The 21,303-nt window shown below is 42.9% G+C and overlaps 2 protein-coding genes across 8 annotated transcripts in view; one reads left to right on the forward strand and one right to left on the reverse strand.

Annotated features, from left to right (window-relative positions):
- Positions 1-5,974, reverse strand: part of BRAP (BRCA1 associated protein) — a 28,538-nt gene extending 22,564 nt beyond the window's left edge. The window contains exons 1-4 of the mRNA XM_033097955.1: positions 5,701-5,974; positions 3,779-3,940; positions 2,631-2,829; positions 1,316-1,505 (exon numbers count right to left, since the gene is read on the reverse strand). Coding sequence (XP_032953846.1) covers positions 1,316-1,505; positions 2,631-2,829; positions 3,779-3,940; positions 5,701-5,782 — 633 coding nt within the window. The 5' untranslated portion in view covers positions 5,783-5,974. The remainder of the gene's footprint in view (positions 1-1,315; positions 1,506-2,630; positions 2,830-3,778; positions 3,941-5,700) is intronic.
- Positions 5,975-6,017: 43 nt separating this feature from the next.
- ACAD10 (acyl-CoA dehydrogenase family member 10) overlaps positions 6,018-21,303 on the forward strand; it is a 43,831-nt gene continuing 28,545 nt past the window's right edge. For 3 of the 7 annotated variants that reach the window (XR_004422112.1, XR_004422113.1, XM_033098201.1), the window contains exons 1-6: positions 6,146-6,329; positions 9,825-10,021; positions 15,055-15,203; positions 16,646-16,840; positions 20,047-20,205; positions 20,888-21,047. Coding sequence is in view for 5 of the 7 variants with exons in the window: in XM_033098201.1 (XP_032954092.1) it covers positions 6,283-6,329; positions 9,825-10,021; positions 15,055-15,203; positions 16,646-16,840; positions 20,047-20,205; positions 20,888-21,047 (907 nt within the window). In the remaining 2 variants the exon portion in view is untranslated. Of the gene's footprint in view, positions 6,125-6,145; positions 6,330-7,874; positions 7,928-9,824; positions 10,022-14,452; positions 14,663-15,054; positions 15,204-16,645; positions 16,841-20,046; positions 20,206-20,887; positions 21,048-21,303 lie in introns of those variants that run through there. The other 4 variants (XM_033098202.1, XM_033098203.1, XM_033098204.1 and 1 more) reach the window with 4 other exon arrangements.

Below are 21,303 nucleotides of genomic sequence, written 5' to 3' on the forward strand. Positions count from 1 at the left end.
TTGTTTTAAGTGCTTTTCTGTTCTCAATGTCAACTTGTGAAGTCTAAGTCTGCAGGATAGTCGAAACGTATGTTTTAAATGTCTCCTTTAATGGTGGGTGCTTCGAAAGGCTAAAGGTAACAATTGTGCACCCTCTTGTATACAAAGCTCCACATTAAGGGTTCTCTTTCTATGGGCCTCAGAACAGGTACACATAAAATCCAACTCTTCTCTTAATTTCCTTCCCATGGCCCAAGAATGGCTGCTACTGTTGTCATCTCTGGATTTCCATAATGAAGAGGGAGGAAATGGTAAGTGGGTCTTGTGTCATGGGCTCCCTTTCACCCACAAACCTCAGTGACCAGTCAGAGGCAATGGCATATGATCCTTTTTTTTACAGGCACCCATTTTTGTCAATCTGCAAGTTGGAACTATTTATCTGGGGTAAATTCAGGAAGGCTGTTTATCAATGAGGTGAGAAAGAAGTCACTTATCACAAAGAAGTAGCTTATTTCAAAACCTAAGGAATGGACAAATACAACAGGCTATTAAAAAAACAAATTGAATGAAACCTACAGCTAAGGGAACTCTTCAATAACCTGAATATCTAAAGCCTACTTCACTTTTATATCCGTATAGAAATATGCACTTGTAAGAAGGAACATGTAAAACCAAAAGAATATCTTTCTCACATCTTTGGAACTAAGACAGAAAATGTTTCCTAATGCAACAAGTAAAATGGAGTGGAAGGCAATACCTTATATCAAAAACTATCTGTTATAATGCACAAGTACTTTTAAAAACTGAAAATAACACCATTCTTTCAGTGTTTGTCTCTCTATTGTAGTGATTTCCAATCAGAACTCTAAAGCATCTTTAATACATCAAGAAATGTCACAAAGTTAAAAAAAAAAAACACACCTCATTTTCTAAAATGTGCCAAAGGACATCTTTTAAAAAGAGAATGAAAGTAGCAGGGGCATAGTGTTATAATGGTAAATAATAATTTAGTGCCGACTTAAAAACGTTTGGGAACTACTGCTCTACTGGAATAATTACTACTAGATGAACAAACAAACAAATAAACACAAACCTAGATTTCATACCTTAAAAAGTATGGGTATGAATTAGAATTTTCTGTTAATAAATTTAGAAGTATTTCTAAAATTACAATAATCACAATAAAATAGATACTCATTATCTAACTTATTATCTAGAAGATACTCATTATCAAGAATCTTAAGTGCAAAATGTTGCAAAATCACACACAGCTAGAATCACACAGTTTCAAAAACACAGTTTCTGTGGCAGAGATTTTTAATATCTTAACTTTTACCTGTGCACTAAACTTTATCAGCACCATATATTGATTTGGAGTAGAGTCTCTGATGATTTTCATTTGTTCAATTACTTCATTAAATGGGGCGACAAACTTCATAAGGTCATGACTGGTCATTGTAGCAGGGACTGTGAGAATACACAGCATGGCACTGCGCCTCACATCTTCTTTTAAGGAGGTCATCTTACTAATAAGACAATAATTAGACTGTCTTGAATAGATGAGGTAGTTAGTTCAGACAACACTATTTAGACAACTTTTATGTCCAAGAAAATAGGAAAAAATAAAACTTGTAATACTTCACAAATCAACTTAAACAGCTTATTATTTTAACGGCAAATACACACGGGTAACTGTACAATCCCTTAAACATGTCTGCAATGGAGGTTAAAGTAAGCTTCGAAATGTTCTGTATTACACCCACCACTGACATTTTTAATCTTCAGTTTAAAGCTTGTTATGATTATACTCATAAATCTGCATTAGGCAAATATGCAATTTGTGTTTAATTCTCATTAGCTTTTTATAATAATAATAATCTCTCATTACATAACTTAGAAGCACAACTCTATGGCCTTTTCTCAAAGGGTCTAAGAGAGAAAAGAGCTCTAAATATGAGAAAGACAATTCTGAACCATGATGTGACTCTGAAGATTACAGAACGTGTTGCTGGGTTGGAATATCTGGCACAGAGGGGAAAGAAAACCCTCCCACAACTGCAATTTGTTTTTGAAATGCTGCAAACTCACTTCAACAGCTGTGATCCAAAATGGCTACCTGAGTATTCGCTGTTTCCCAGTTGGAACTTAGCAAACAAGTTAGGACAAGAACAGCCTTTAGAGAGATCAGCCCAACTTATAGGTTATCTAGTCAAATGCTTCCTTTCCTTTGGCCTCCAGCAAGCTTTGTTTGGACCACAGAAAAGGGTAAAAAGAGGTGTGAAACTGCAATCCATCAATTGACTTCTAAGCAGCTTTCATAAAAATTTGGTGGGGATATGAAACTACAGGGATATATGGATCATTTATAATTTTTCTTTTCTATCTTCCTTCTTTACAACTTTCTAATCATCTTGCATGCCTATCTTCTCAGGGAATATTTTCCGAGGAAGTGTATCTACACATTTCTCTTATGAGAAGCTTTGACCCAATCTACAAGATTAACCAAATGCCAACATCTAAGAATAACATACAATATACAAAAGTACTATATTTTTGAAGCTTAAAATATTCACTTCCCTTCAGGGCAAGAGGTTTTTCTCTGCCCTAAGACTAAAAACAGACCAGCTCAAAAGGAAAAAGGTTTTTCTTACTTTGTCTTGTATAGATGCATAATGCCATGAACTATTTCAACTGATGGATTTCCACTGAAGAATGAAATCTGATCTGGAAGCTGTTTGGACGGAGAATCGGGAGCAGCGTTAATGCTTTCTTCACTTTGATCTTTACTTCTCTGTGCAGTCGGGGACGCTTCTGAAGACTTTCCTTCTTCCATGGTAGCTTTCAGCTCATCTTTCACAAATCAAAAATTAGCAGATGATAAACTGACAGGAAATATGCTGAAGGATTCTAATTAGACTAAAATTTTGATTCAGAAGAATAAATTTTGACAGAGAAATTATAATGTGTTACATTAAGAACTATATTAACATGGGGGCTGCTGGATGGCTCAGTTGGTTAGAGCATGAGCTCTCAACGACAAGGTTGTCAGTTCAATTCCCGCATGGGAGGGTGGGCTGTGCCCCCTGCAACTGAGATTGAAAACGGCAACTGGACTTGGAGCTGAGCCACGCCCTCCACAACTAGACTGAAGGACAACGACTTGGAGCTGATGGGCCCTTGGAGAAACACACTGTTCCCCAATATTCCCCAATTTAAAAAAAAAAAAAAAAAAAAGGCCTATATTCACAGAACAGTGTTTGGGGCATCTCAACCAAAAAGTGCTCTTTGCCCCATAAAAGTTTTATTAATAGCCTCAGAAACTCAAGGATGGCTCTTACATTTGTCAGGAAGACAATAAAAGCAGGTGTCTTCCATCACGCACTCCTAAGTGGGACAAACATTCAAGGCTGTTAAGTGTGAAAACCAAACCTCCCAGTTCTAAGCACCTCCATGCTAGAGATGTGCTACCCATCCACTCCTCCGGGTGGAGTGAGCTGGCAGAGCAGGCAGGGAGAGACACACATGCTTATCTGCATTTATGCATGATTTGCCACTGACCTAGGTGGTAAGCAGCTCTCCTCACTGAATAGAGTTGTCAACCCAGCTTGCTAGGATTAATTTAGGAGAAATATTTGGAGAAGCTGAAACGTGGTTCGACAATCTCAGGTAAGGCGGCACACAGTCAGTGAAAGAGAGAAGCATGCTAGAGGGCAAAATCATGGGCTCACTGACTAACATGTAAAACAGGCAACCAGGGGCTTACATTACAAAACAGGGTGTAAGATTTTAGAAAGGATACCTGGGTTGGACTTCATGGTCTCAATGATCATATCTGTCATTTCTCGACGGCCAAGATGCTGATGTATGACTGCTGCTTTCTCCCCTGGTGACTTCCCTTCTAAACAGGCTACAGCTGAAGCTAGTGTCTTCTTTTTGATCTCCTCATCAGACATTTCCCCAGCTAAAGAACACATGAATGATTAATACCTGATAATAAAACGGGCTCCTCTCCACTCTCGATGTACCCACCAATAGGTTTCCTTTTTCTCTCTGCTTCCTTCCCCGAAGATATTAAGATGCCTTTGCAGTGCCCATCTCACTCACCTCTGGGGCTCCTGCAGTACCAAGCAGACAGTCAATAAACACCCAGTGCAATAAATTCAGAAATGCAGGACTGTTCCAGTGAAACGATTCACTTTAAAGCAAACCAATGAGAGTAAGAGCTTAAAGAAAGGTTTGAGAATGATTATACCCAGATGAGCCAACTTTTTTGTAATACCTGGTAAAGTACAACTGTGTATTGAGCCCAAAGGAAGGTATCAAGTCATTATCATTAAAAAGTAAAACTTTCAAAACCCGTTAGGGGTAGTCTACTTAAACCACCTATGTTAACCTCATGCCATGAATTGTATTATGAAAATCGGCAATCACTGTCTTCAATCAGTGAAACACAAAAATGGAAAAGGAATTTGGAGACTCAACTGAAATACCCTTAAGATAAGTTCTATCAGGGCAGGGACAAGGCCTACTTTGCCCACCACTTACACCACAGTGCCTAGCACACACTGGAAGCTTTTTAAAGATTTACTGAATGACCAAATGAATCAATGACCCACCCATGTAGAAGTGTGTATGTGGCAAATGAGGACTTGGCTGACTTTCAGAACTCAGAGATCACTTTTAGCCTTTGGAAAGTGTCCATCGTAACTCATTAAATCATATTCAATCTTTACTTTGCAGCTCTAAAATTCACATACTCGGGAAAGTTTCCAATGACACCATCCCTACGGGCTCTAGTTCCCCTCCCCAAACCAAACACATCCTCTTGTAATAGTTCTCCACACTGTTTCTTTCTTACCTTCACAGCACGTACCACACTTCTAATTCTACCTTTATTTTGTAACTCATCTGTCTTCCCCAATGAACTGCCGGGGCCAATAAAGCAGGGATTCTGATCCTGCACACAACTAAAGCTCCGGCAGACAGTAGCATTCAACAAGTATTTCTTGAATGAATGTTGTCAGGTAATTGTTTGAGGAACAGTCATAGCTGCCTTTCTCTCCTAAGGAGGTTGTGTGGCCGGTAAGGAACAGCTCCGACTCTTCAAGTCCAGCTCTCTGAATCAGAATCCCAGTTTCACCACTTACAGATAATCGTGGGCAACTCATTCAATCACCTGGCTTCAGTTTCCCAATTTGTATGTAAAAAGGGGCATCTACCCATGTAACCTAATAAGAGTTGTTAATTAAAGACAAGACGCACAGGTACAGAGCTGGGATACAGGAAATGCACAAATGTGAATTATTAATGATCGCTATTGTTACAAGAAGCCTGAGTGAATACATTTTCAAAGAGGAACGATTTAATTAAACCAAGGACCCTCATCGTCGCTGAAATCCAGTCCCTGCCTTCACAAAGCCAAGAGGAAAACAACTTACAAAACTCGACTGTAACCCAGGGCGGAGGCGACGCGCCAGGTAGAAACAGAGTGCCCGTGGGAAGGCACCAAGAGGGAGGGACCGGGAAGGGCGTCCCAGCGTCCACACCTGGGAAGGCCTCTTCAGGAAGGATGGAGTGAGAGGGAACCGGCCCCCTCTTTGCTTCTTCCCGAAGAAACAGCTCTCGCCGAGGCCTTTCCCGGAGCCCGTACTTTAGGAGGACCAGCTCCCCCCGGGGCCCAGGCGCGAGCAACAGGGAAGGCGGCGAGGCCGCGGGACTTACCCGCGGCGCTGAAGCCGAAGCCGGCGGGGACGGGCGAGTGTTCTGCGAGCTCCAGACGGATAACAACCAGTGACACACTCATAGGGCAGGCGCTGGCCGGCGCGGGCCCCGGCGGGCTCAGGAGAGGCTGGGACGCGAGCCGACAGGCCGAGCGGCCCGGTGTGAGCAGCGCCGCCGCCACCACCTCAGCGCCACTGCCGCCGCCTCAGCAGCAGCAGCAGCAGATCCTCGCACAACCCTCAGCGCCACAACAACTTCCACTTCCGCCTCCCGGCCGCCGTCGCTGACCCGCAGGGTTACGCATGCGCAGACCAGCACGCGCCCTGATTGGCTGGGGTGGAAGTGAGTCTGAGCCTAAACCTGCCTGACGGGATCGGGAGCAGGTTGGGAAGGAGGGACGCCGCGGGCCCTGTTAGGCCGATCGGTAGGTGTGCGCCCTGGTCTCGCCTTCAGCCTGTCTCAGCAGACGGCGGAACGTCTCCGTCCCCGCGAGTTCTCCTAATGGTCCGAGAAACCCGCGCTCAGTCGAGAGCCCTTGTGCCTTTCTGTTTTATTTGACCGCTAGCTCTAGCTCAAGGCTGGATGCTTTGTGTCAGCCCCACTTTACAGATAGGTTCGCTGAGACTCAGGTAAATGCGCTTCTCTGAGGGCCCGCGGGGAGTAAGGACTGGATTGCAGTGTCTCCATCGCTGTTAGGGTAGGGCGGTGGGTTTGTTAAGTGTCCAGTGCTGGAGATAGATCTGGGTCCTACTCCCGCCCCATCACTTCACAAACGTTTACTGAGAGCCTAGTCATTGTTGGTGTGGTGAGGAAGTGACCTGGGAGCGGACCCTTCTCGGCGCCCTGTCCAGGTTCTTGGTATCTCCAGCAAAGAATTGAATGAGACACAGAAATACACTGGTGAAAGAGCAGTTTATTAGAAGTGCAAGTACACTCCAAAGAGAGATAGGAGTGGGCCTGAGCCACAGAGTGGCTCAAAAGGCGCTGACTGGTGAGGACTTGGAGTTTTTATTTCCTTCTCTTCTAGAATGGGCTGCTCCTCTCTAATTGTGGGGCTGCTTGGTTGATACCTGTGATTGATAATGGCTAATGGTTATGGTAAACAAGGGCAAGTTTGGGCGGAGAGCCGAGGTCTTTTGGGTGGTTATTTCTTGTAGACTGTTGGAAGTGGAGGAATGTTACCTGCTGTATCCAGGTGTCTCAGAGACCCAATTCCTGCCTCTAACAGCCTGCTTTATGTCCCCCATGAGAGATGTGATCCCGGTAAGTCTCTGTGGGACATTGAGGAACAGGAGATCTCTTCTGTATCTGCTTCCTGCTGAATGTGGCCGTTGTCCCTGCCTATTGGGGATTCACGGGACTCTCGCCCTATCTGATCTTAGATGAGGGTAAGGGATCTTGGGATCCACCTGGAGGACTATGTTGACCTCTGTGGTCAGAATGTACTGGAAGTCTTGGTGGGGCATCCTAATGGACCCGACATGAGGAGAGATAGATTTTAGTTAATAGAGTTAAAAGTGTTGGTCCAACGAGCAGGACAGAAAGCCACTGACGCAGGGAGACTGTGTGACGAATAATTTGTTCAGCTTCATGGAGCCTGTGGTCTTTCTTCTGGTTTAATCGGTCATTCAGTTATTGTTTACCCAGGAGGTAGGCCTGGAAAGAACGCTCTGCTACAATGACAATAATCAACAAGATAAATCACAACAAGCATAAATCACAAGATTTAGGGGACTTAAAGGAGGGGGTAGGATATTTCTATGATTCAAGTTAAAAACAATCTATTGTTTACGATTAAGAAACTGATTTGAGAAATGATTCCAACCAGGGACTAGGGAGCTAAGACATTAGGGAAAAGGAGACTTAAAGTTTTTATAGTGAGGAGGCTCTCCAGTATCACTTCTGTATTTCTGCCTGACTTGTGAATTCCACATGATATAAATATGAGGTCTGACAAGTAAGTTCCTGAACTCATCCTAGAAAAAGTGCTACATACCTCATGGCTGAATATCACTTCTGTCACCTTTGAAGTATGCCCCTTGGGAAGCTACGCACTGATGCCAGCACCTCATCCACCCTTCAAAGCAATGTTGGAACTCTTTTTCTGGAATGGCCATCAGAGCAGTCGTCGTATTACCCTTGATGTCCTGAAAGTCATCCAAATGTCTTCTTTTCAATATTTCCTTTATCTTCCAGTAAAGAAAGAAGTCACTGGGGGCCAGATCAGGTGAGCAGGGAGGGTGTTGCAATACAGTGATTTGTTTACTGGCTCAAAACTCCCTCACAGACAGTGCCGTGTGAGCTGATGCATTGTCGTGATGCAAGAGCCATGAATTGTTAGGGAAAAGTTCAGGTCGTCTAACTTTTTCATGCAGCCTTTTCAGCACTTCCACATAGTAAACTTGGTTAACTGTCCAGTCGGTACAAATTCATAATGAATAATCCCTCTGATAGCAAAAAGATTAGCAATATCATTGCAACAAGTTTGTGAACTTAATTGTCAGACCTTGTATGTGTGTGTGTTGTGTATGTTTTTTCCTGAACCTTTTGAAAGTAAGTTTAGAAAAGAGGCAATGGAGAACAAGAGGCCATTGCAGTGATGGTCTGAAGGCGGGATGATGGTGTGACGGTGGCATCCTTGTTTCTAGGAGGAGGTGAATACAGGGTATCTTAGGAATATACAGGAAAGACTCCTCATCTGTCTTTTCTGGTAGCCAGAAGAGGTTTCAGGAAGGAAGTGACAGGTAAACTACCACCTACAGGACAGTTTGGAGTTAGCCAGGTTACAGGTGGAAGGTAGCTTCCTAGGCCAAGAAAACAGCATATGAAAGGCCTAGGAGCAGGAGGAGAATATTGTTTCAGGAAGGTGCATGTAGATTTATTTGTCTAGATCATCCAGGTTAAGGTGTAGAAAGAGGGGACACAGATCTTAAAGGTCCTTTTCAGTCAGGTTCAGGAAGTTTATCATAAGAGTAATGGGTCTCGTGGTGTGGAATTAACCCCTGGTCATTCACAAAAGGTGAAAGCATTCACACAAAACACACAAAGTGGGAAAGAAGAAAGGTTTTATTATTAAAGTTAGGAAGAGAGAAAGTGCCCTTGGCAGTGTCCAAAGATGTCGGCTGCCACAGGCTGTAAGGAGAGAAACAGGGGCGGGGGGGTGTAGGAGGGAGGGTGTCGCCAGGGCAGAGTCCGGAGTCTGAGAGTGGGCTGCTGCACTAACTTCAGGTTAGCTTTTCCTTATATAGGAAAGTGGGAGTCGGTCAGGCAGGTCTGAGGGCTGACATCCTTCCTGGGGTCTGGTCTGTTTGGAGACGATGTTAGCTCTGGACTCAGCCTTGGCCCTTGCGACTGTGCATCACCAGTAAAACCTGCAAGAAGTTGTAGATGGGATTCCAGTGTCCCAGTGCCTAAGGATTAAGAAACTGCTCTTTTCAGGTTAGGATGTTGTTAATTAACAAGGTACGGGTAGCCTGAGGAAAGGCACAGAGTTCTTCAGTCAATCAGTGAGGGGAGAAGCAACGAGAAAACAGATGAGTATCAGGATGGATCAAACTGCAAGCAAACTAAGTCTAATGACAGGTGGCTAGATAGTGAGCTATGCGGTGAGTGAAGTTGGAAACTAGCTAAGTTTAACTGCGCTATTGATTCCCTGAATTTCACCCTCACAATGGGGAGCCATAGGAGGTTTCAAACTTGCAGTGTTGAAAGATTCCTCGGTTGAAGAGTGAAGGAAAAATGAGGAGGTTCAAGAAGAGGCGAGCGGGCCGTTTAGGAGGCTGTTGCCATGATCTGTGGGTGAGGTCATGGCAGTGAGAGCGGAGAGAGGTAGTAGAGATTTTCAGGAGGAAGAACTGAGCAACTGGAGTTGAGGTTGCCGGGTGGGGACTCAGGGACATCAGGGGCGAATCCCAGTTTTCCAGCTTGGGCAGTTAGGTGACTGGTGGAGCCTTTTACTGAGCTATGGACCCCAGAAGGAGTAGTCAAGGAGGGCAGAGATACCGAGTTTAATTCCGGTTGTGGTTTGAAGCGTTGGAGGTCAGTGGAGATGTCCAGTTGGCACCCCTGAGCTCCAGGGGGGGAGTCTGGATTGGAGGCAAACTGCCCTGTGCCTTCTCACGCAGCCTTGGCCACAACATGTGCATAAGGCGGCTTTTCCAGTCCCCTCTCCAGTGGGCTTGGAGGGCAGCCTTCCTGAAACACAACCAGTGCAGGCACCAGGCAGCCCGGCGATGGACTCGTTCTGGAGGCGGCCCCTACAGAGCGGTGATTTTTGACATGGGTGGAGTTCTCATTCCGTCTCCAGGGACAGTGGCTGCAGGTGAGCTCTTCGTTCTATTTCATTTTTGGAGACTAGGCTGGGGGTGGGGGAATAGAGGGTATAAGGGGAGAAAGAGGAACATTTGGGCAGCACATTGTCCCAGTGGGTGATACTCTGGCTCTTGAATCAAATTTCAAGCATGACTTAGTCGCTGAGATACTCAGCAACTTGGGCAAATTATTCAACTTCTCTGAGTCTTAGTTCCCTCATCATCAAATTAGGGCTATTAATAGTACCTACCTACCTCTGGGGTTTGAGGAGTGTGAAATAAGATAATCCATGGAAAGCACTTGCTTAGCATAGTGAGCTTCAATTCTCAATAAATGATGAGCTGCCATTGCTATTGTTATTGGTAGAATTTAACTGCCTTTCCCTGAGAACTATGCTCCTTCTGAAACCTTGAATGCTGTAATCTCCCTCTAAACCTGCAAGATCAAATCTCTAATCTCTAATCCTTTCTTTGTCGGCCCCTCCCAGTTTTACATTTTGTCCTACTCAATTAAGTAGGAAAACTGACTTAAGTTTGATTAGTTTTGGCTTCAGGTGTTGGAAAACGTAACAAAGCAGTGACGAAACAAGGTAGAAGTTTATTTCTTTTGCACATGAAAGCCCTCGTACTGGTCTGGGGCTAGTGTGATTGACATCAGGGACTCTGGCTCTTTCTATTGTGTTGTTCTGTGAAGAGTACTCTTCATTTCCAGTTTCATCTCATGGCCTGTCTTGGCTGCTCTACCTCCTGCCATTACATTCTTATTCCAGCCAGCAGGAAGGGAAAAGGGCCAAACAGCTGCCCCTGTCCTTTTGACTTCTATCGTGGCTGGTTGGGCAATTCTCCATGATAAATCAATTCAAATCCAGGTTTTCTATGCTCCTGGGTAAAAAATTAGCTAGCTATGCAAACTGGCTAAATCAGCAATTTTTTTAGCTCCAGCTGCAGCTGGGCCCTCAGCCGCTATTTTTTCACGCTATTTTTTCACTCATATTCGTCTGCTTTTACCACAGGGCTATTCCAAACTCTCCACGAGTCATCATACTGCCCCACCGCAAACCTTCATACTTGGCAGACTGCTGAATCTCCTCTTTCACAGAGAACATAAAGATCACTGAGCAGGAATTTTCTTGACTTTCTCCAGGATATCTTAAGATCCTATTCGCTTCTGTCCACTCCCACTGCCTCAACCTGTTTATATCCCTGTCTTCTCCCACCTGTGTGATCACATCAGCCTCCTAACTCCTCTCTCTGGCCCTCTGGGGTCCACACCCCCCAGAATTCCTTTTCTAAAACACAGATCTTATGCATTCACTCCCCTGCTTCAAATCCTTGAGTGCCTGCCCTTTGTCCTTTAGGTTAAGTCTAGAAGCTTTCACCTGGTATTCAGGGCTTCTCACAGTCAGCCCTTGTGTCCTTGTGTCATACCGTTTCCCACTGTGTGTCCACACTTCAGCTGCCACAGACTACTGGATGTTCTCTAAACTTGCCAAACACACTTACAGCTCTATGCCTTTGCAAGTTCTATTCTCTCTGCTGGCCATTTCCCTTCCCTGCCTCCTCTGCCCGTTCAAATCCCATTCATACTTTTAATGACAAATTAAATGGTATATGATTCAGCTCAGCGCCTGGATTCTTTTGAGCAATCAATAAATTTGTGTTTGTGATAAGTAAATACTAGAATTAAGATCATCTCAAATAACATACTGAATGTTTTTTTTTTTACATTTAAGCCAGGCGTTAGTAAACTGTGGGCCAAATATGGTCTGCTACTGCTAGTATCTGGTTTTATATGGCTCATCAGCCAAGAATAGTTTTTATGTTTTGAAATAGTTGAAAAATGTCAAAACAAAAACACTTTCACATGTTTTGTGACATATGAAAATTATACAAAATTCAAATTTGTGTCCCTGAAAATGAAGATGTTTTGGAACGTAGGTACACCCATTTGTTTACATATTATCTATGTCTGGCCCTTTTCAGAAAGTTTGTCAGCCCCTGATTTAAGCTACTAGTTTACTATTAAATTAGTATATACATGAAAGAAAATTCAGAGAACAGCCAAAACACTTTAATATTTAGGTAGTATATAATATGATCAGACTGTCTACTTTTTGTCAGTGTGTTGGATGAAAATACTATCTCTGTGAGTTTTTTTTCTCTCTGTTTCTTTAATATTCATGTTGAGCTTTCTTTTCTTTTTTGGTATATTTATTGGTCATTCAGTTTCCCCTTTCTGTGAATTGCTCATGTTTGTTGTTGATTTGCAATAACTTTTTTGTCTACTCTGTCACTTGCAAATATTTTCTCCCTTCTGTGGTTTGTCTTTTATTTATAATGTTTTGGCCATACAGGATTTTTCTTAGAAATAGGGGCTGTCACCTTTATTGCTTTGGGGTTGGGTGGTGCTCTGGAGCTCTCGGGGCAGGTTTGATTCCTCTTCACTCTCACAGGCTTTGGGCTGCATAGGATGGTGCTGGCTCTGTGGGTAGCAGCCACGGGCACATCCGGTTGGCACTTGTTCTTCCCCGATCATGTGCCTGATGCTGCTGACGATGGCCCTGGCGTTTTTGTTGATGTCGGTCTGCTTGTAGGAGGAAGTGGTTGGATCATGGCTTTGTGACCACCAGCACACCTTTGCAGTCAGCCGCCTGCTCCACACCCACAATCTTGCGGTGAATCAGCCTGCTGTTAACGCAGGGAGTTGGGGGCCTTCCGTTTGTTGGGTATCGTGAAGTACGTCTGCTCATCCCTCTTGATCGGGAAGCTGGAGCAGTTCCGCACAACCACCCCTTGCAGGTGTCCTGATGTGGCGGCAGCTCCTTTCACTGCAGAGGCCCGAGAAGGAATAGAGCCAAACTTTTCATTTTTGATGTCATCAAAATCATCTATGTTTTTCTTTATGGCTTGAGCTTTATGAGTCTTGGCTAAGAAAGTCTATTCTTCAAGTTCATAAAGATGTTATGTATTGTTTTCTAAGTTTTATTTTTCTGATTTGGGTATTTGATCTGTTGGGAATTTATTTTTGTGATGGTATGAGATAGGAATTTAATTTTTTTCCATATTGAAACTCAGGCCAGCATCATTTATTCACTAGTCTGTGCTAAAAGTGTGTAAAATGCAAGGGTAAAATTCCTGCTACCACCTCCATCCCTCCCTGGTTGGTTCCAGCCTTCATTGGTTATCATTGTGAAAGTTTCTTATTTATTCTTTTAAAAATTGCCTATATATATATGAGAGTATGTACCGTGTTTCCCCAAAAATAAGACCTAGCCAGACAATCATCTCTAGTGCTTCTTTTGGAGCAAAAATTAATATAATTCCCAGTCTTATTTTACTATAAGACCGGGTCTTATATAATATAATGTAATATAATATACTATAATATACTATAATATAATATAATATTGGGTCTTATATTAATTTTTGCTCCACAAGATGCATTAGAGCTGACTGTGGCTAGGTATTATTTTCGGGGAAACATGGTATGTCTGTTTATAAAACACGTATACTTAAGTTGGATCATACTCTACAAACTGTTCTTTCCCTTTCCTTTTTATTGACTCAGTAGAATATCTTGGTGACTTTTTCACACCAGTGAAAACCAGGCATAAAGCTGGTTCAGGAGTTAGCAAACTTTTCTTTTTTTATAAAGGGCTAGTGGGCTTTGCAAGCCATATGTCTCTGTCATAGCTCTTCACCTCTACTGTTGTAAGAAGAAAGCAGCAATAGATAATAGGAAAGGAATAGGTGTGGTTGTGTCCCAATAAAACTTTATTTACAAAAACAGATGGGAGACAGAATTCGCCCTGAGGCCATATTTTGCTGAACCTAGGTCTAGTTAATGCCTCTTAATATCTGTATGATATTCCATGATATGGATTTACCATAGTTGACTTCACAAGCCTTTTATTAATATACGTTTAAGTTTCTCGTTTTTTTTAAAAGGAATTCTGCACAAACAGCTTTGTACATAATCGCTGTTTACTTTTACAAGTATATCTGTGAGAGAAATTCCTAGAAGTGAAATTACTACATCAAATGTGTGTGCATTTCAAGTTTTGCTCTCCATAGAGGTTGTGCTTGTTTCCACTCCCATCGACAGGACCTGCGAGTGCCATTTTCCTTACATGCTTGCTAACTCTGAGACCATAAAAAATACTCTACACTTTAGTTCTAAAATTAAAGAAGTATTACTATTTGGATTGAGTTTTAAAAATCTTGGCATTCTCAGAAGAGAATTTGAGCATCCATAAAATTGGTAACATTGGTTATTTTTGAAGTAGGGGATGGATTATCATTTTATTTTCTTTTTTATATCTTCTATATTGTCTGAAACATTTTCAGTGCATAGTCACAACTTTATCAAAACAAAAGATATATGTAAAGTACATTATGTCTTAGATATAATTATGAATACTATATATATTTTTGCCCCATAGTAGCTGTATTTTAGAAAGACCAAACAACCTTGTACAAGAACAAGCAACCCCTGTCCAGATGTTTCCAGTATACACAAATGCGGATCCATCCACTGCCTTAGCTGGTTCTGGACAGAAACTTTCTTCTTTATTTCACAAAGACAGCGTCCCCCAAGTGCGTGTTTCCGTGGACCAGCTGCCCTGCCATAAAGGATCACTACAGTTTGCAAGGTGAAGGGCTTGTGTGGAGCGCTGGCAGACTGGCTTCCTATTACCTCATGCACTTGCTTGCTATGCGGCCAGGATGTATGAGTGAGCTAATGTATAAGAGCCAGCTAATGAGAGCCCAGAGCAGAACATTTATCATGCAGTGTCCAGATCATCTCAAGCAGGTGCTAAGGACGGAGGCTTAGTAGCAGTGTCCCCTCGGTCATACAAATTAGATTGCTGTGCCCTTGGAGATCTAAGGCTGAGATTTCGCATTTCCTGTTTTTCCAAATTCCCAACAGAACCCACATGGCACCACAGCAATGCCGCAGGAACTGATAGGGGAATTCCCCTGAGTGCTCTAAACCCAGCTCTTTGTTGATGTGTTTCATTTATGCACATTTTACTTCTTGTAGAATGGGAGATACAAAATCATATCCCTCCTGGAACTATATTGAAGGCCTTGATCTCAGGTGGCGAAAACGGGCCCTGGATGAAATTTATGAGAGGAGAGATAACAAAACAAGATTTCTTAGAAGAATTTGGGAGACACTGCTCTAAAATGGTGAGCGATAAACATACTTGAATTTCCATAGCCTAGAGTAGTGGGGGTGACACTCATCCGTATTTATTAAACTGTAAATAAAGAAGTGAAAATCTAATAGTCCATTCTGTTTTTAAGCTATTTTTTCTATTCCCGGGTACTCAGCTTTAACTGCACATATGAATAAGTAAAAATACTCTTTACTGAACCCCTCCGTCAGCTATTGTTGATCTGAATCAGGAGCCGTCTGCATAATGGCTTTGATCAGAAAGCTTATTTAAGGCAGTAATATTGAGCTTTTTCACTGTACTACGCATTTTTCTAAGCTCTTTTATTTATATTAACTCATGTAACCTTCACAATAACCCTGCTAAAATATAATTTAAACTATACTAAGTAAAGTTCTGTGCATGGATGGTGGTGATGGTTGTGCGACAATGAATGCACTTAATGCCACTCAACTGTACACTTAAAGTTGTTAAAATAGTAAATGTTATGTTTTGTATATTGTACCATGATTTTAAATATATACAGATAGACATCTATATCTATCTATCTATCTATCTATCTATCTATCTATCTATCTATCTATCTCTGGAAAATGTTATGCTAAGTGAAAGAAAAGAAGCCAGTCAAATAGGACTACATATTGTATTATTCCATTTATAGAAATGCCCAGAATAGGTAACTCTATAAGAAACAGAAAGTAGGTTAGTGATTTTGTAGGACTGGGAGTATTGGAGGATGGGGAGGGCCGCTGTGGGGATGGGATTGCTTCTTAGGGTGATGAAAATGTTCTAAAATTGACTGTGGTGATTGATGGTTGCACAACTTTCTGAATATATTAAACACCACTGAATTGTACAGTTTAAATGGGTGAAATGTATCTCAGTAAAGCTGTTATAAAATGTGTGCGTGTGTGTATAAAATAGCAGACTTGCCTTTGCAGATTTTGAAACAGGATAAAATAAAAGTTTTCAAAACCCACACAGACTGAATTTGAAAACAAAACAAAAAATGATTAGAAACTGAAGCTCATAGTGGTGATGCTGAGGTAATACAAAATCATTAAATGTCTTTGGATCATTAAAAATTAAATTACATCTGCTTAATACGCTTTTAAGAGTTTAGTGTATCCTCTTATGGTAGGTATCCTGTTAACTTTTTAAAATTGACAATCCATGAGTGAAGTTAAAAAACTTACGTAAATGGAATATTGATATAAATAGCTCCATTCCCTAACCATTATAACTAATTCTAAGTCACTTTTTGTAACTTACTCGCATATGCAGAGTTCTTACCATGGCGAAGGGAGAGGATTCCTGCAGGCACCAAGCCCTAAGCCAGGGCTTTTACAACCCGGTAGCAGTAGGAAACTGGGAATGTATATTTTTCTCTGTTGCTGGTGAGCTGTTTTTACTCAAAATGACTTCTGGTTCTCCTTTCCCCTCCCCCATTCTTAGTCAAAGACCTCTGTGCCTGTGGACTCCTTTTTCTCCGTGCTGACCAGTGAGCAAGTGGCAAAGCCGTTCCCAGTGATGATGGAAGCCATAACTCAAGTTCGGGCAAAAGGCCTAAAGACTGCAGTCCTGAGCAATAACTTTTATCTTTCCAGCGGGAAGAGCTTTTTGCCCCTGGACCGGACACAGTTTGATGTGGTAAGCTGGAAGTGACCTCACACAGTAGTCAAAACAGAGTCTGCCCTTGCTTCAGGATGCAACATTTAGCTGCCTTGTAACAGGTCTTGTATGAACGGGTTTTTTATTCAGACTCTTGACTAAGTTAGGTTTAGACATAACAGGTTGAAAAGAGGATTTCAAAAATATCACTGAGCTCGTAGCAAGGTCAGACATTTATGGGATTTGATAACTAGTTGAAACTTCAGCTTTAGAGACTTCCTTACATCCTGGCTTTGAACCTAACACAAGCACTTCCATCAGCCCTGACATCTTAATGGGCTCTTTGATCTTTTCTCTTCAAAGGCCAACCATGTTGCCCTCCATTTCTATGGCATTAATCCTTAGACCAGCACTGTTCAATAAAGCTTCCTGCAATCATGGAAATGTCCGATGTGGTTGCCATGAGTAACATATGGCTACTAAGCACTTGAAATGTGGCTGGTGCCACTGAGGAACTGAATTTTATTTCCTTTGAATGAATTGAAATGTAAATAATCACATATGTCTAGTGGCTATCGTATTGGGCAGTGTGCACAGTGTTAGACTATCTAAGTACACTGAGAAGATACTGAGCCAAGATAACGGTCTTCTGTGCCAGGTTATATCTCTGAAGGATTCCCATTTCCCTAAGAGAAGACAGATCATTATCCTGGGATAGGTATGAATTATTGATAGATGACTTGCTTAAACTTCAGTCAGTCAGAAAACGCGTTCTTACTGAACAGTTACTGCGTGCCGGGCACTGGCTGGGTGAGACGGGATACAGTGTCCAGTGTGATGGGCACGGTCCCCGCCCTCTGGAACACGCCCTTGCCCATTTCCCGTGCTCCGTCGCCACATGTGGCTAGTGGCTACTATATTGGAGGTGTAGCATTTCCGTCACTGTCGAAAGTTCTCTTGGATAGTGCTATTTTAGAACATAAGATCTGGTAGAATCGACAGGCAGGAATTCAGAGCACAAGTGTTGGAAATTAACCTGCCAACCTAATGCTGTTTTCACCTTCTACCTGTTCCCTCCTTGTAGGAAGCTGGGCAAAGATAGAGTTCTCTCCCCTCTGGACACTTGGCCGGGGCCTTACCTGCTTTGATTGTTGGTTTCCCCACTGGGCTGGGCCACCACGCGGCACTCCTCCAAGCCCCTCCCCTCGGGGTGCTCAGGAACGTCCCAGGATTCCAGTCCTGTCTCTGCAGCGTGCGGGCCTGGTGACCAGGGATGGTGGCCTCGCTTCCCCAAACCTGTTTCCTCACCTGTAATACAGGAATAGCAATTTCTTTGTTGTAGTTAGCTGTGTGGGTCCTGCCCTGCAGTGCCTGGCACATATTCAGTATACAATACATTGTGATTGTTTCTAGAGATCTCTTCCGTCAAGTGCAGCTACAGGGGTCATACGTTCTTCTGAACTGTTAAGTGGGCCAGGCTCACGTTGGGCCCTCCCACTAGAAGCTTCTTTAAAACAATGGTCTCGTTTATTCAGACTTCACAGGCTCTGTGGCATGTGCTTTCCAGCAGCTTTTCTGATGGGTTTTCATATTGTAGGGCTGCAGGAGAACTGGAGCTTTCAAAATACATTTCCTCAAAAGCGAGGGTTTGTTAAGGTGTTTGTCCTCTAAAGCTCTAAGGCAAAAAAAAAAAATTTTTTTTTGATAGAGGTGAAGATAGTGTAACTGCTGCTACGATCTGTCAACGCGCGGCTGTTCCTGAACTCTTCACTGTGAAAGGAGTCTGTCTCTGCTGAGGTGTATGGACCTTTTAAACAAATTTCATCTAATGTTTTCATTAAAAAGTTTTTTTACATTATTTTTTATTGTGAAAGAACACATTACGTAAAATTTACCACCTTAACTATTTCTAAGTGTTAAGTCTATTCACATGGTTGTGAAACAAATCTCCAGAACTTTTTCATCTTGCAAGGTAGAACAGAAAGAGAAGGGCAGGGATTTTATCAAACTTAAACCTTAAGAGTATTTTTACTTCCCCCAAACATAATCACCTACATGAAGAGATGTCTGCTTGTTAGAACTTGGCTCCATTCCCCTGGGCTCACGCCCTCTCGTTTCCTGTCTCAGCCGGTACCTTTCAGCTTCCCCGCAGCCTGATACATTGATCGGTGATGCAAACCCCCGGCTTCTCTGCTACCAACGACTGACATTTTCTTTAGAAGGACCTTCTTTGTCTTCTTTTAGCTCATTCAGACCAAGAAGACTAAGTAGAGAGGTCTAGTTTACTCGGGACATTTATTTACTAGAAAGGACAGTACTTACCCAATCCTGAGTAGTGCCAACATGGAGTAGAGAGAGGGGCCCTCAGGTCTGTCCTTAGTATTGGAGCGCGAGGCTCGTTCCAGGAGTGAGTCAGGGGTCTAGTTCTCTTAGGATAGACCGGAGGCTATTGGTTATGGCTGTTAGGGCCATCTGAGGCCCACTTCATAGGAGAATAAGCCCTGGGACTTCCAGGGGGTTGATGGATCAGAGATAGCCTGACACTGACATGGCTTTTCCAGGGTTCTCTGGAACCCTCAGTAGCCCCCCTGGTTCCAGATCAGGTACACAGTTGAAGCAAGGCTGCCAGGATACAGGAGGCTCTTTGCAAGTAATCTACTTGCATCACCACTGATGATGTCTGGGGTCAGCCCTCCTGGGGGATTTGTCCATATAAATTGAGTATGGCTGTTTTTTAACTTCTGACATATAGATATTAAAGTCATGTGTCGTTTATAACAGTAAATAGTGCCTGATTTCTGGGAAAAAAATGGTAAAATACTTTCCCTATAGCTGAAATGTACAGCTTTTCTTCTGCTTATTATCTAACATTAGCAAAATGCTTTTGTCATTTTGGAACTCATTCAAGTTTCACAACAACCATTAAGACAGATAAGATGGCTATTAGTATTCCTATTTTACTGATGATGAAACAGGCCCACTGTGGCTTCACTGTTTGTACAAGGTCATCGTATCTGAACTAGAACTTCAGTTTTCTGAGTTTGCCTGCAGGTTGTAACCCAGTATTTCCAAATTACTCAGCTTAAAAAAAGCAACATCATTTCTATCATAATACTCTTACGTCACTTGTTATTAACAAATCTCAACTGTCCTCCTCCTGCTCTTCTTTTAAAAAAATACACCAGTGTGCACGTGGGAGCACCACTTTTGGGGACGTTTCTCTCTCCTTTTTGTCCCTCCCTCAGGTTGTGGAGTCCTGCCTGGAAGGAGTCTGTAAGCCAGACCCCAGGATATATAAGCTGTGCTTGGAGCGGCTCGGCCTGCAGCCTTCTGAGTCCATCTTTCTTGATGATCTTGGAATGAATCTCAAAGCAGCTGCCAGCCTGGGTATTCACACCATTAAGGTAAAGTCACTAGTTTTTGAAGCCCTACTGTGTACCAGGCACGAGTGTAAGCATTCCTGTGCATTCCTCTTACATTCATAGCAATAGCTGCCATTAGTGGTTTGCCCTCATGTTGCCGTAGTCTTTTTATTTTTCATTAGTTATGAAATCTGTGTGACTAACTGCTTGTATTTTCAATGGGAAGTAAGACAGACGCATACTAAGAAGGCAGTTTGAGAAGTTACACAAGGAGGTGAATGGCAGGCCTCAGACATTTGGGATGGCAGTCAGGCTGCCCTAGTGACACTCTTCTGGGTGGGGAGCCAGCAGCTGCTAGCCACACGGACCACCCCATGTCATGGCTGTGAAGCACGAGAAGCCACGTGAGAAGGGGTCTCGGTCCAGCTTTCCACGCTTGAGTTTCATTATGAAGCTGACGGGCCCCCAGGGACAGAGTAGACGCCACAGCACAATATTCTGCCCTCCCGCATGAGGGAGTGTCATGGACTTTTAAGTGGCACTCTTCCCAGCACATAGCAAGTTTAATGTGGAAACTCATTGGCTGAATATCCTGATGCCAAAGTCGTTGCTCAGAAAACTGATTTCGTGGGTATTTCCCTCTGAAAACGACCTTCTTAGAAAACAGACAGGAGGAGAGGTCAGCGTTCACTGGTGGCAAGTTCAACATTTTCTTTGAAACCAGGTGAATGACCCAGAGACTGCATTAAAGGAATTAGAAACTCTTTTGGGTTTTACATTGAGAACGGTTGTTCCAAACACTCGCCCTGTGAGAAAGACAATGGAAATTCCAAAAGATTCCTTGGAGAAGTACCTCAAAGACTTACTGGGGACCCAAACCACAGGTATTTAAGTTTTTGTATTTCAGTAACTCTTTCCAAGGCTCGGCTTGCAGTCTGGTTCTCACTTGCAGACCCTGGTGGAATGTGCTGGAGACAAAGAGGCAACGTGATGAGGAAAGCAGCCATTGGGCCCCGTGGACCTGAGTGCTGCTTTCAGTTTTGCTTGGGAAAAAACATTAACCCCTTTTTATGGACCCCCGCAAAGTGTACTTGCCTGCTCTTCCACCTGAGAGTGTGGGTGGCAGCAATCACTGCAAAT

Source organism: Rhinolophus ferrumequinum, chromosome 25 (assembly GCF_004115265.2).
Source record: "Rhinolophus ferrumequinum isolate MPI-CBG mRhiFer1 chromosome 25, mRhiFer1_v1.p, whole genome shotgun sequence".
Classification (NCBI taxonomy): domain Eukaryota; kingdom Metazoa; phylum Chordata; class Mammalia; order Chiroptera; family Rhinolophidae; genus Rhinolophus; species Rhinolophus ferrumequinum.